The sequence below is a fragment of the Hypanus sabinus genome, chromosome 7 (genome assembly GCF_030144855.1).
Source record: "Hypanus sabinus isolate sHypSab1 chromosome 7, sHypSab1.hap1, whole genome shotgun sequence".
NCBI classification, from domain to species: Eukaryota; Metazoa; Chordata; class Chondrichthyes; order Myliobatiformes; family Dasyatidae; genus Hypanus; species Hypanus sabinus.
In genome coordinates this window covers 98,909,175-98,923,773 of record NC_082712.1, presented here as the reverse complement: position 1 = coordinate 98,923,773, position 14,599 = coordinate 98,909,175, and the positions used below count along the sequence as shown (strand labels likewise).

At 41.1% G+C, this 14,599-nt stretch overlaps 1 protein-coding gene across 3 annotated transcripts in view; it reads right to left on the bottom strand.

The window, feature by feature from the left end:
* The window catches only part of LOC132397043 (E3 ubiquitin-protein ligase RNF167-like), a 184,316-nt gene that overhangs the window by 147,438 nt on the left and 22,279 nt on the right, over positions 1–14,599 (bottom strand). For 2 of the 3 annotated variants that reach the window (XM_059975288.1, XM_059975289.1), the window contains exons 2-3: positions 3,458–3,533; positions 2,108–2,223 (exon numbers count right to left, since the gene is read on the bottom strand). In XM_059975288.1, coding sequence (XP_059831271.1) covers positions 2,108–2,206 — 99 coding nt within the window. In that variant the 5' untranslated portion in view covers positions 2,207–2,223; positions 3,458–3,533. Of the gene's footprint in view, positions 1–2,053; positions 2,224–3,457; positions 3,534–14,599 lie in introns of those variants that run through there. The other variant, XM_059975290.1, reaches the window with a different exon arrangement.

Genomic DNA, 14,599 nt, shown 5'->3' with positions numbered 1-14,599 from the left:
ATCAAAAAGCAAAGGGCTCAACGGACAGCCTTGCCTAGTGCCACGGTGAAGCTTAAATGGTTTGGAATTATGAGAATTAGTGATAACCTAGTGGAAAGAGCTAAATAAAGTAATTTAATCCATTGAATGAAAACAGGTCCAAATTTTGTAAAGTTTTTGTTAAAGTTTTAAATAAATAATTCCATTCAACTCTGTTGAAAGCTTTCTCAGCATCTAGGGATACCACACATTCTCTTATCATGTTAGAAGGAGAATAAATAACATTTAATAACTGACAAATATTAAAGTGAGAATATCAATTTTTAATAAATCCAGTTTGGTTATCGGAAGTAACAGATGATAAAATATTTTCAATCCTATGGGCCAAAACTTCAGATAGGATTTTAGTATCAACAGTAAATAAAGAAATTGGTCTATAAAAAGAGCATTTAGTTGTATCCTTATTCTTTTTAAGGAAAAGGAAGCCTCATAAAAAGATTGAGGGAAATATTGATGAACTGGAACAGTTTTATATGGAGGAATGGTCTAAAATTCTTTCTTGCCATCGTGTGTGCCTGATCAGCATTTGCAGGAGACATTTGGTGGAGGTTATTACTGCTTAAGGAGGTTCTACCAGTTATTAAATACAAAGGTTCACATTTTTTTCCAGCCTGGAATGTGAATGGTTAAACAATGTGTTCAATAAAGAAATGAAAATTACAATTGTTTGTGTGTTATTAATTTAGACAGACAGTAATTGTCTATTATTGTGACTTAGATCATGATGTCCTATAAAAATTGGATGGCAGAGGGGAAGAAGCTGTTCCTCAATTGTTGAGTATGTGACTTCAGGCTTTTGTACCTCCTTCTTGATGGCAGCAATGAGGACAAGTCATGACCTGGGTGATGGGAGTCCTTAATGATAGATGTCATCTTTTTGAGGCATCGCTCCTCAATGATGCCCTGGATACTACAGAGGCTAGTGCCTATGCTGGAGTTGACTAAGTTTACAACTCTGTGCAGCTTATTTCAAGCCTGTGCAGTAGCCGGCCCTTCCATACCAGATGGTGATGCAACCAAACAGGGATCCACACCTGAGATTGGACATCCATCAGCTACTACTTTACCACTGCCTTGCTGATAATTTAGGCCCTCACAATTACCAATCAGACCTTCTATTGACTGGCTGTATCAACTGGGTTAGTAGAGACCTGAAGCTGAAAACACTCAGTTCTTATTGTACCAATAGATTGGTTTGAGGTCAGCATTGAGTTGGGTGGCATGGTAATGCAGTGGTTAGCGTAATCCTATTAGAGCGCCAACAACCCGGGTTTAATTTCTACCGAAGAAGTTAGTATGATCTTCTCAAGACCACGTGAGTTTCCTTCAGGTTCTCCAGTTTCCTCCCACGGTCCAAAGACGTATGGGTTAGTAGATTAATTGGTCACGTGCGTCTAATTGTGTGGTGCAGGCTTGTTGGGCTGGAAGGGCCTGTTACCATGTTGTGTCTCTAAATAAACAAATAAAATGATGTATACAGTACTGTGCAATCATTGGGCACACAAGGTGCCTAAGACCTATGCACATTACTGTGGTTATTTTATGTATTGTACTGTACTACTGAAAAATAAACAAGTTTCATGACATATGTGAGTGACGATAAACATGATTCTAATATGGGTTTATTTTGTGGTCTGAGAGTGGAAAGAGGGCAGGGAAAGGGTTGAGGTAAGGGGAAGAGAGATGGAAAGAACAGGAAGCACCAGAGACACGTTCTGTAATGATCAATAAATTAACTGTTTGGAATCAAATGATGTTGCCTGGTGTCTAGGGCTGGGTGTGTCTGAACCCACACCAATAACAAACACCCCCAGCACTCCTTCTCTGACACCTGTCTCTCAGCCCTACTGTGACACTCCACCCTCGCCATTCCCAACATCCTTCGCTCCCTCCAGAGTTACAAACTTGCTCTCCACTTCACGTTGACCAATATAGTACCATGTGAAAGTATTAGGCACCCTTGCTATACATGTGTGCCGAAAACCTTTGCACAGTACTGTCCATATATTCTCACCCAGTGAGGGAAGGGAAGACTTCAAAGTGCTCCTCTTTTTTAGGCTAGACTTACAGCGCACAAATATCCCTCCACAGCTGGGACGTCCATTAGGAGGACTGGCAGAACAAAGATGGCACAGTACGGCACTGAAGAGTACACCCCTGCAGGCATCTTCCACAGCAATTGCCCTGAAAAGTGAACAGATTGAGTGTTAAACATTGAACAGACTGTAGTGTGCCCAAACACAGATGGGATGCTGTTCCTCAAACTTAAGGTGGGAATGAATTGGTCATCATGAGAATGTAATGGAGACTAGGCAATCCCGCACGGTCTGCACTGTATCCCATCTGACCTTCACCATTTCCCCATCATCGTTCTTGCTGTCCCCATTGTCCATCACACAACTGATCTCTCCTGCTTTATGCTTTTTGTAATCTCTATCAAGATTGTTTAATGTCATTTCCAGTACACAAGTGTAAAGGAGAATGAAAAACATGTGTATGTATAACTTCAGATCCAATGCAACACAAAAACGGTAAGATAAAGAACACAATAATAAAAAATGTATATGATAACTCTCTAGAAAAATTGATTGTATGTCCACTAAGTGGTGCTAGGTACAGGAGAGTTTGTACATGACCTGACAGGAACAGTAGCGTAGGGCAGCATAGCGGTTAGCATGACGCCTTATAGTACCAGTGACCTAGGTTCAATTCCTGTCACAGTCAGTAAGGAGTTTGCATGTTCTCTATGTAGGTGTCCTCCAGGTGCTCTGATTTCCTCCCACAGTGCAAAGATGTACTGGTCGGAAGGTTAATTGTCATTGTATATTGTCCCGAGATTAGGCTAGGGTTAAATTGGGGGAGTGCTAGGCAGAAGGGCCTATTCCGTGTGGTACCTCAACATTTTTTAAAAAATAAATGATAAAGTAGGGTTGGTTGGGGGTGTGGAGGGGTGGGCTAGTGGGTGGAGGTGTTGATCAGTCTTACTACTTGGGGGAAGTAACTGTTTTTGAGTCTGGCGGTCCTGGCATGGTCCTCCCTGACGGGAAATGACATTAAACAATCTTGATAGAGATTACAAACAGTCCACAAGCAGAGTGGGTGGTCATGATATCGCTGGCCTTTTTCTGAAACCTTTTTTCATTATCTAAGCTCTGTGTTCATCTCTCACACTTACTCCTGCTATGCTTTCTCCTTCTTCCCTCCTATGTACCCTTCTGAGCTCTCTGCTCCAAGTAACGTTTACCCCAATCTGCAATCTCTCTCATTCCTCCTCTGTTACCACTCTGACCAGGTCAATGTCCCCTGCTCTCAGTTACTCTTCATTGCCTCTTTTCAGTGGGCAGCTGTCATTCACCTTACAGCCTGTGTAGAACCTCACTGCCAACCCACCATGTAAGCAATCAATCCAAACACTCACCTTAGAGCGTTGCAGCTTCAGAGCACAGGAACTGAAGAGTTGTCCTTCACACCACAGATCAGGCACATGACCAGAGCTGATGGAGAAAAGGATTCAGAGGGAATACTATTTCAGAATATGTGCACAAATTAGATTCGTAAAATTAAGTGAGAAGTGGAAATCACCCAAAATTCCAGATTGCGCTTCTAACTGCCTAATGAAAACTCGCAAATAACATTGCAAATTTTCTCTTCTGTTAAAATGCAACCTTAGGAACTTCTGAGCTTCAAAGCCATTGTTTTATGTAATAGGTGACAAGTCAGCCTACTTTTCCTGTCCCATGTCAGCCAGGTCTCACAGCAAATGATCCTGTTACAGGTATTAACCAGTTCTCTTCCACCATTGGAAACAGTTTTTCCTTCTTGCCATATCAAAGCACACAGAAACAGAAGCAGCTCCATCTTCACTAATAGTGTAATTGTTCTTAACTTTAGCTACAAAACTTTTCCCTGGGGGTTCCCATAATCCCCGTTTCTTCTGTAACTCAAATCTCACCTTTAAAAGCACTTAGTGACTCAGCATCCCAATTTAGCAGCATATTAGCATAAAGGTTAGCACAACACTTTACAGTATAGGTGACACCGGTTCAATTCCTGCTGCTGTCTCTAAGGAGTTTATACCTTCTCTCCGTGTCCATACGGGTATCCTCCAGGTGCACCAGGTGGTAGGTTAGTTGGTCACTGTAAATTGTCCTGTGATTAGGCTAGAATTAAATCAGGCAACTGATAGGCAGCATAGCCTGAAGCATTCCGTGCTGTATCTCAATAAAATAAAATAAAACAAAACCAATATACCAGAGTCTTACACCAACTGTCCAAAGTCCAGGTCAAATCCTCCAGAGCAGCTATGAAATTTACATTCACTCATGAGGAATACCGCGTAACTAGCCTCAGTGACACTGAGCCAACCCCACCAGGTGGTACAGGGCCGGGACAGAACACCTGGTTGAGTCATGCCACAAAAACAACCTCATGCTGAATATTAACAAAGCCAAGGACTAACCATTCACTTTAAAAAGGGGAAGCTGGGAGACCACGTGCCAGTTCTCAGAGGTGGATCATCCTGAGTATTAAAACTTCAGATGGTCAGTCCTGGGCCCAACATCGATGCATTCATAAAGGCAGTGCACCAATGCATTTATTCTCATAAAAGATCTGCCATGTGATCAAACACCCTAGCAAACATCTACAAATGCACTGTAGAAAATATCCAGCCTGGTACGCTTTTCCAATGCACAGCAGCACAAGATATTGCAAAGAGTGGTGGACCCAGCCCAGTCCATCATGGGTGCAGTCCTCCCAGCATTCAAAGTATTTACATCAAGGATCTCCACCACGCAGGTCATGCCCACTTCTCACAGCTAGCATTGGGCAGAACAGACAGAGACCTTAAGTCCACCCTTCCATTCCTGCAAGGATTTTAGAAGTAAAGGGTTTAGGCATCAGATGAGTAAATCAAAGATAAAAGAAAATGAATGTCTGGGTTTTGGATAGTAACAATGAGCCAATTGGTTGGAGAATAACCACCAAACTAATCAAGCAAGTAGGAATACTGCAAAGGTTTCCTCCATAGATAATTAAAGGGTACAAAAATGAGATGTGGAAATGATTCACTTCCTCCACATATTAACCACCCTTCAAAAATATTTCCTGTTACATCCTCTCCACACCTTGTGGCACATTGTGCAGCAATTGCTGATTCTTTAGGATTTTTAGTCTGCTTTTTACAAGGCCAAGTTCCTACCTTGAAGCTCAACCCAGCACAGATGAAAAGCATACAGAGACAGCCGGATCTAAACCCAGTACTACTCACCTCAAAGTCCAGTGCTGATGCCACTACGCCACCAGCAGGCTACTGAATTTATTAGCACTTGTGAATTTGTGTCTCCTAATTATATTTCTAAGGAAACTCTCTCTCTAAATCTACTCTAACTTATTCAGAATGTTAAATTTATCAGATCATCCTGAAGTATAGATCGTAACACCTTGACTAACCAGAAAAACAAATTCTAAGTTCATTGAAAATCTTCTTTCTGCACTTTTCCAGGTTCAATATTCGCTCTGTGCTTTCCCTCCACAGTGACAGAAAAGGGGAAGTCCACTGCTGAATGTAGTCTTGAAAAAAATGTGTACAGTACTATGCAAAAGGCTTAGAGATATATATATATATATATATATATATATATATATATATATATATATATATTAACTAAAGTGCCCAAGACAGTACTGTATTTGTCAATATGGAGCAGAGGGCGAGTTTATAAATCTGGTGGGAGCAGATGATGTTGAGAATGGTGAGGATGGAGTGCAACAGAAGGGGTGTGGAATAGCTGGCAGAGAGGTAGTTCTGGGGCAGAAGGATCACATGAGTGCAGACATGTCTAGCCCTGAGAAACCAGGAAGGAATCATTTGATTCCAAACAACTGGTTTACTGATCATTACAGAATCTCCATCTGGTGCTTCCTGCTCCCTCCCCTCCTCTTCCTGAACATGACTTCCCCTCTCTCTGTCCACCCCTACGCTCAGTCCACAATAGTGACCCATACCAGAATCAGGTTTGTCATCGTGCACATGTCATAAAATTTCTTTTTTGCAGCAGCAGTACAGTGCAATGCATAAAATTGATACAGTCCACTACTATCAAAAGTCTTAAACACCCTAGTTTTATAATAGCTTATGTGTACTTGTGTAGATGACAATAAACTTCATAAAATCAAAACTTTTCACATTGCGTTCTTACTTTGCTCTGACTCAATATCAAGCAGGGGATTCTATTCTTGCAGCTCTCCCATATATTCTGTATTTCCAATTCTTCCCTAATTTCCTTTATTTCCATTATTTCCCTTTAATTTCCAGTATTTTCTGACTGCTTAGTCATGGTGGAGTCAAAATTAGCCATGATTATTCTGAATCTGCCACCCACCTTGCAGACATCTCCAATTTCTTCTGTTTTTTGATGGTTTATAGTGTTCCTCCAGTTAGGTGATCTGTTCTTCCCTTAATTTAATCCATGCACGTTCTATACATAATACTGAGCTACTCACTACTGTGTCAAGTGCTTTCCACAAAATGAGCTACATCCAGAAATTGTTCACTGCCCATCCTGCTCTCCATGTTGCCCTGTTTCAGTCATTTCTACTAAAACCTGAACCTGATCCGTAGGTGAGGGAAAAGAAGGAAGCATATATTACCTACGGAGACCCTTGTAAAGATATTTGCTTTGTTGTACCAGTACCAGTGACCTGGGTTCAATTCCCACATCTGTAAGGGGTTTGTACATTTGCCCTCTGACCATGCTCTGGGTGCTCCAGTTTCCTCCCACATTCCAAGGACAGCTGGTAGGCTCATTGGTCATTGCAAATTGCCCCATGATTAAACTCAGAGTAACTGGGAGGATTGATGGCCAGCACTGCAAAAAGAGCTGTATGTCAATAGGAAGGTGGGTGGATAGGTGAGTAGGTGGATGGGTAGACAGGTACTTGGGCAGTTGGATACAAATGAATCTCTTGATAAATATAAAATGGTTAAGAGTAGGCATACAAAAGAAAACAGGAGAGTCAAAAGTGGTAATGAAATGGATTTGGTAGGCAGGGTTAACAATAATCCCATGAGGCTCTTCAGTTATATTATCAGTCAAAAGGTGACTAAGTCCTCTTAAGTACCATCAGGGACACATAGATGCTGTCTCAGAGAGATGGCAGAGATTCATAACGTCTGTTTCACTTCGGAGTTTACTAAGGAAAATACCATGGAAACATGAAATGTGGGTTATAAGTAGTAAGGTTCTTGGGTCATATGAATATTATGAGGAAGAGGGCATTTGCAGCCTTGAAGCTATTAAGGTGGGCAAATCCCCGGGACTTGACTAAGTGCAGTCCCAGACCTTGTGAGAGGCCAGGGAAGAAACTGCAGAGACCCTGGTAAAGATTTGCTTTGTTGTTAGCCACTGGTGAAGTTCCAGAAGGCTAGTGCTGTATTATTGGGTGCCACCGTAGCATCGCAGTTAGTAGGATGCTGCTACAATTCAGGGCATTTCAGAGTTCAATTCCTGTGTGTTAGAAGTCTCTATATGCCCTCCCTGTGGAACGTGTGGGTTTTCTCCAGGTGCTCCAGTTTCCTTCCACAGTCCAAAGACGTACCAGGTAATTGGTCATCATAAACGTTTTTGCAATTAGGTTAGAATTAAATCAGGATTGTTGGTAGCTGGAGTGGCATGGCAAAGGGTCAGAAAGTCCTACTCTGTGCTGTATCATAAAATTAAATTAAATTGAAAAAATACTGTTCAAGAGGGTAGCAAGGACAGGCCAGGGAACTACAGGCTGGTGAGCCTGACTTCAGTTATAGGGAAGTTACTGGAGGGAATTCTGAAGGATAAGATGGACCATCACTTGGACGGTTAAGACCCGATTAGAAATAATCAGCATGGTTTTATGCGTGAGAGGACAAGTCTGAAGAACTTTTTGGAGATTTTCAAAGAGGTAACTAAGGGAATAGTGAAGTTGGGACAGTAAATATGGTCTATGTGGATTTTAGTAAAGCTTTTTAAAAGGCGGATCTGGAAAGTTAGGTCATAGGGATTCAGTGGGAGCTAGCGAGGCAGATTCAGAATTGGCTCAGCAATGGGAAGCAGAGGGTGATGACTGAAGGTTGATTCTCTGATTGGAGGCCTGTGATTAGTGGGGTCCCCCAGGGTTCGGTGTTGGGACCTCGTATATTGTAAATAATTTAGGTGTGAATATAGATGTCACCATTAGCAAGTTTGCTGATGATACTAAATTAGGAGGTCTTGTCAATAGAAAAACAAGTTATAACGAATGTCTAATAGATTTTGATCAGTCAATGACCATGGGTAAATGGACTTCAACTTAGTTAAATGATGCACTCAGAACAGTCAAAGCAGGGTTGGACCTATACAGTAAATGCCAGGACACCGCTAAGTGCAGTGGAACACGGGATCAGGGAGTTCAAGTGCATAGTTTGCTGAAAGCAACCACACAAGACAGAGTGGTGACGAATACATTAATCACCTGGCTTTCATCAGTCAGGACATCAAGTTTAGGAGTAGGGACATGATGCTGCATTTATACAAGTCATTAGTGAGGCTGCACTTGGAATATTGTGTATAGTTTTATTAAAACTCTTATTGGAAAGACTTATTCAAGCTGGAGAGGGTGTGGAACAGATTTACAAGCTACTTGGACTAGAGGGCCTGAGTTAGAGAAAGAAGTTGGCCATGCTGAGTCTTTATTCTTGGGAGTGCATCAGAATTAGGGTGACTACATAGAAGTTGATAAAAATCACAAAAAGTATGAATAAGGTGGCAACTCTTTTTCTCAGGGTTGGTGAAACACAAATACAAAAGGGGAGAGATTTCAGAGAGACCCGAGATGTAATTTCTTTACTCAGAGGATAGTGGGGACCTGGAAAGAGCATCCAGAGGAAGTGGTCAAGGTGGGTACAAATGCAACATTTAAAAGGCATTTGGATAGGTACATTGAGGGTTATGGGCCATATGCGGGCAACTGGGACTAGCAGGGAGGATGCTGTGGCAACATGGGCTGGTTGGGCAAAGGGCCTGTTTCCATGCTATATGACTCTGTTACTGCTTCAATTCATTCACTGTGCTGTGTACCCAGTTTGCAGTATGCATCTAATTCAGGCACAAACTTTCTGCACATTAGCAAACTCTATAAATCTGCTTTGTACACCAATGGGTTACAGAAGTTACATTCTAGGCAGAAATGTCAAGATAGCCAAAATCTACAAATAGACTGCTGTCAAAATCTGGGGAACATCAAGACTCATTCAAATAGGTGCCAGCCCTCTCAAAGCCTACCAGCTACAGAACGTTCTCTTGCAATGCAAATTTGCAATTTTTTCTGGAAAGGTTGCAAAGAAATGCTCACATTGACATAGACTTTTCACCTTGTGGGCCCTGAAAATGCTAGTCAGGCTGTGATTGATGAGGCAACCAGGAAAGGGATAGTGTTTTTTTAAGAAAATCACCACACTTGTTATAACCTCCAACACCCATAGCTTATAAAAATACAACATAATGTCCCAACTCCTATACTTAGTTCCCTGACTGAAGAAGGCCTGTAATCTGGTCTACCTGTGACACCCCTTTCAATGTTCTATGCACTCGCTCTCTGAAGTCCCTTTGTTCCATTACACTCCCTAGACTACAATCATTGTAAGTCTACACTGGTTTGACATTCCAAATGCAGCACCTTTAATTTCCCTGCATTGAAATCCATTTTCCACTCTTCCATCCACTTCTCTAACTGATGAAAACCATGATATCTTCCTTTACTCCTGATTTTGTATCATCTGTGTGCCCTTTCTTTTATCAATCTTTTTGTTAAATAAAAAAAGTACATTATATATATACACACACACGAGGAGAATTATCACAAATATCTAAATCAATAACAATTCGAATAAAAGTAAAGATAACCATTATTAAGATCATAGTATTAATCTAATAGTATATAATAGAGAAAAGTAATTGATTCTCCTCTTATCCACAAAAAGAAAAAAAAGATAAAGAAACTTTTATAATTGAAAAAACCCAAAACACAAAAAAATTTTAAAAAAAGAAAGTAGAACTGGGCAGCTCAAACTGAGAGTAACAGCAAAAAAAGAGGAAAAACTTTCTGATCAAATCCAAAACTTCAAAAAGGTAACTGGAAGGGCCATACGTCAAAGCATATGAAAATATTGAATAAAAGGTCGCCAAGTTTCCTCAAATTTAGAGGATGTATCAAATGTCCAACTTCTTATTTTCTCTACACTTAAACAGGACATAATGGAGGTAAGCCAATGAATAACAGTAGGTGGATTAGAGTCCTTCCATTTAAGCAAAATGGCTCTCCTAGCCAATAAAGTTGTAAAAGCTATCGTCCGTTGAGCAGAAACAGGAATATCTCCTGCTCCCGAAGGAATGATCCCAAAGATTGCTGTTAAGTAAATTCAGTTGTAGATCCAAATTCAGAACCTTTGATAAAGTTTTAAAGACTTCTTTCCAAAAATTACCTAACTTGATTCAAGACCAGAACATACGAGTTAAAGTAGCCGCCTCAATATTACATCTATAACTAATAGGATTAATATTAGAAAAAATACGGGCTAATTTGTCCTTTGATATATGCGCCCAATACACTACCTTGAACTGTATCAGAGTGACAGGCACAAATAAAAGAGGTATTTACCAAATGAGTTTTATCCCATTGATTGTCTGAAAGTGACTTTCGAAACTCGAATTCCTACACAGCTTTAATTTTATCATTAGATAACATGCAAATTCAATAACCATTTATAAATTATAGCTATCAGTCCTTTTTGAAATGGTTTGACCTGAAAAGGAGTATCAATGATATTTGATGAATAAGCCAAGGGAAAATCTGGCAGTAAATTAAGTAGAAAATCCCTAATTTGTAAATATCTAAAGAAGTGTATATTAGATAGGTCATATTTATCCACTAAGTGAAAGACATTAGACAATTACTCATGAACAAATCTAAGGAAGTTACTATTCCTTTGGCTTTCCAAATTGAAAAGGTCTGATCAAAAATTGAAGGTTTAAAAATATTAGGATGGATTTTACTAGAAAGAACAAAGTTATTAAAGTCAAAGGATCTACGAAATTGAAACCAAATTCTTAATGTATGTTTAATAATAGGATTAAAATCTCAACTACAAATCTTAGAAAACAAAAAAGGAAGAGGAGCTCCCAATAAAGAGGCCAAAGAATACCCCTTCACCGAGTTTTTCTCCAAATCCACCCATAAGGGACAAACATGTATATTCGAAAAATGAATCCAAAAAGTGATATAACGAATGTTAATTGCCCAGTAGTACAATCTAAAGTTTGGCAAAGCAATACCACCATACTTGTTTTAATTTCTGCAATAAAAGTTTACTCAATCTAGGATTTTTATTATTCCAAATAAAAGACAAAATTTTAGAGTCTATTCTATCAAAAAACAGTTTAGGAACTAAAGAGGGGATTGCTTGGAATACATATAAAAATTTCGGTAACACTACCATTTTAATAGCATTAATACGGCCAATTAATGATAATGTTATAGGAGACCATTTAGAAATTACTGTACTTGCTGCATATAATAAATTAATGGAAGAAAGTTATAGCATCATCTGTATCCAAGAGACCTGATGACTTTCATGACAGAGTTTTAAAGAAGTGGTCTGGAAAAGTGCTCATCATGTTTTAGTTAGTTTTTCAAAGGCCCCTCAATTTAGTAACTGTAACTTCTGATTTGTTTTACTTATTCAGTTTCTGGGATTTCAGCATCACTAGCAAGGCCAGTGTGATTTGGTGGTGCCGTGGGGGGGTTCAGCAATGAGTGTAAATAAGTAGGCCAGGTGGACTGAACAGGCAGGGTGTCGTACTCTGGTTGCTCTGGGCTTAGTGTCTGCATGCTTCGTGGCTACCGCCCCACTGTTTGATGAACTGAGACTATGGGCCTGCTCCAGCTGCTCTGGGCTTCAGGTTCATGGACTCTAATTTCATTCTCAACACTGATGCTTGCTTTATTGCTTGCATGATTTGTGTATTTTTTTCTCTCTCTATGCATTAGGTGTTTGTCTTTTTTCTGCTTTTCTTGTTTTGTTGCTGCCTGCAGCCAGATATATCTCAAGGTTGCATAATTTATACACTCTTTGACAATAAATGTACTTTGAACTTAATTAGACTTGACTTAGTAGTGCAAACATTATGTTCCATTGATCAGCCTATGCCCAAATGTGGCCTTGGAGTTATGGCACACCAGCACAATCTGCAGTCTGAAGTCTGCTGAGCGAACACTGGGGGCAGCACCAACTCCAGCTTGGATGCTGTGCCACAGCACCTCCGGTGGAACGCAACATCTCCTTCCTAGGCGGCTGTAAACAGGCGGCACTGTGAGTCAAGGCCTAGATCTTGCTACGACCAAGGCCACACAGTTCCCCCACTGTCCATCTATAAATCAGTGAAGTAGACTTGCAACATTCCACATTAATAACATCCAACAGGTCTTGCGATCGTAAGAAAAGCAACTAAGGCGATCACTTGCTGTTAGACTGCACACCATCTTTGTGCACAGACTCTTCCAATGCCTCTCTGACACCAGCAGCAGCATGATCTACCTCAAGTCCAGTTCTGTCACTTTGTCCGCCAATGAGCAACTCAACGGCGGGATACTGCAGACCTGCAGTATCTTCATGTTCAGCGGGGTTTTCCTATTGTAAAAGATACATTTAAAAAGGACACCACCACCTTTTGTTGACCCCGTAGAAGCGGCTAATATCAAAAGCATCAGCACCTTACCAGTTGCTGAACTGTCTGCCAATTCTCACGGCTATGTAGTACGATACAGAGCTTTGAAGAACTCTGGTGGTTGAGCATGATGTTTTTTACTCCTAAGTCACCCTTTCATTGAACTGAAACCTCCATGCAAGTATGCCTGTAGGTGGTCCTTCTGCAACTTATTTGATTTTATTTTGAGATACAGTGCAGAACAGTCCCCCTTCCAGACCAATGAGCCACACTGCCCAGCAACCCACCTACTTAACCTTAGCCTAACTACAAGGCAATTTACAATGACCAATTAACCTACTAACCAGCACAGCTTTGGACTATGGGAGGAAACCAGAGCACCTGCAAGAAACCTATGCATTCACAGGCAGATCGTGCTAACTCGTTACAGATGGTGTTGAAATTGAACTCTGAACTCCAATACCCCAAGCTGTAATAACACACTAACCACTGAGCTACCATGACACCCCATGACTCTCTGAACCAGGGGGATCCCATAGCTGAACATCAGAGTGAGCATACATAAAGTTAGAGGTGGCACGGTAGCATAGTGGCTGTACAACGCTTTACAGTACAGGTGACTGGGGTTCAATTCCTGCCGTTACCTGTAAGGAATTAGAACGTTCTCCCCATGACTGCGTGGGTTTCTTCCAGGTGCTCCAGTTTCCTCCCACACTCCAAGATTACTTGGACATTGTAAATTGTCTCTTGATTAGGCTAGGGTTAAATCTTGGTTTGCTGGGTGGCTCGGCCAGAAGGGCCTATTTCACACTATATTTTAATACAGAGATAAAGACTGAGCCAACCTGTGGGTTCACCTGTTGATAGGGTGGTAAAGGTGGTGCATGGTGCACTTATCTTTATTAGTCTTGATTTATCTTTCTTGACTTTAATGAGTTCAGGTGAAGAAGTTGTGTTGCAGCTTTATGTAAGTTTACTTAGATTGCACCTGGAGTATTGCATTCAGTAACGGTCACTCCATTAGACTCAGACTTAACGTATTACAGGTACAACGAAACATACAACACAACCTAAGGATATGCTAGGGGCAGCCAGCAAATGTCGCCATGCTTTCTGGCACCAACACACCAATGTTCAGCAGAACAACAAAACAAAACCAGCAAAAGAAACCACTTTGCTCCTTCCCTCACCTGCCTATCACCTCCCTCTGGTGCCCTTCATCCTTCCCTTTCTCCCATGGTCTCCCACTCTCCTCTCCTATCAGATGTGTTCTTCTCCAGTCCTTCACCATCTATCACATCCCCCTCCCCTACCAATTGGCTTTACCCATCACCTTCTAGCTTGAACTCATTCCCTCCCTCACTTTCTCATTGTGGCTACTCCTCCCTTCCTTTCCAGCCCCGATGAAGGGTCAACTGTTCATTCCCCACCGCAGACGCTGCCTGACCTGCTGACTTCCTCCAGCAGAGTGAGTGTGTGAGTGTGAGTGTGAGTGTGAGTGTGAGTGTGTGAGTGTGAGTGTGAGTGTGAGTGTGAGTGTGAGTGTGAGTGTGAGTGTGAGTGTGTGTGTGTGTGTGTGTTGCTGCTGCTGCTGCTGCTGCTGCTCTGGATTTCCAGCATCTGCAGAATCCCTCGTGTGTTTGTGTTCAATATTGCCACAGTTTAGTTATCTCAGATGTATCAGGAAAGTATCAAGTATTCATGCAAAATACTTTTGGAAATATTTTTGGAAGCTGCAGTAGGTTGCGGCACAAACACAACAAGATCAGACCACAGAAGTGTCAGGCAAATAGGAAGCCTGAAGGGTAAGATTAACTGAAAAA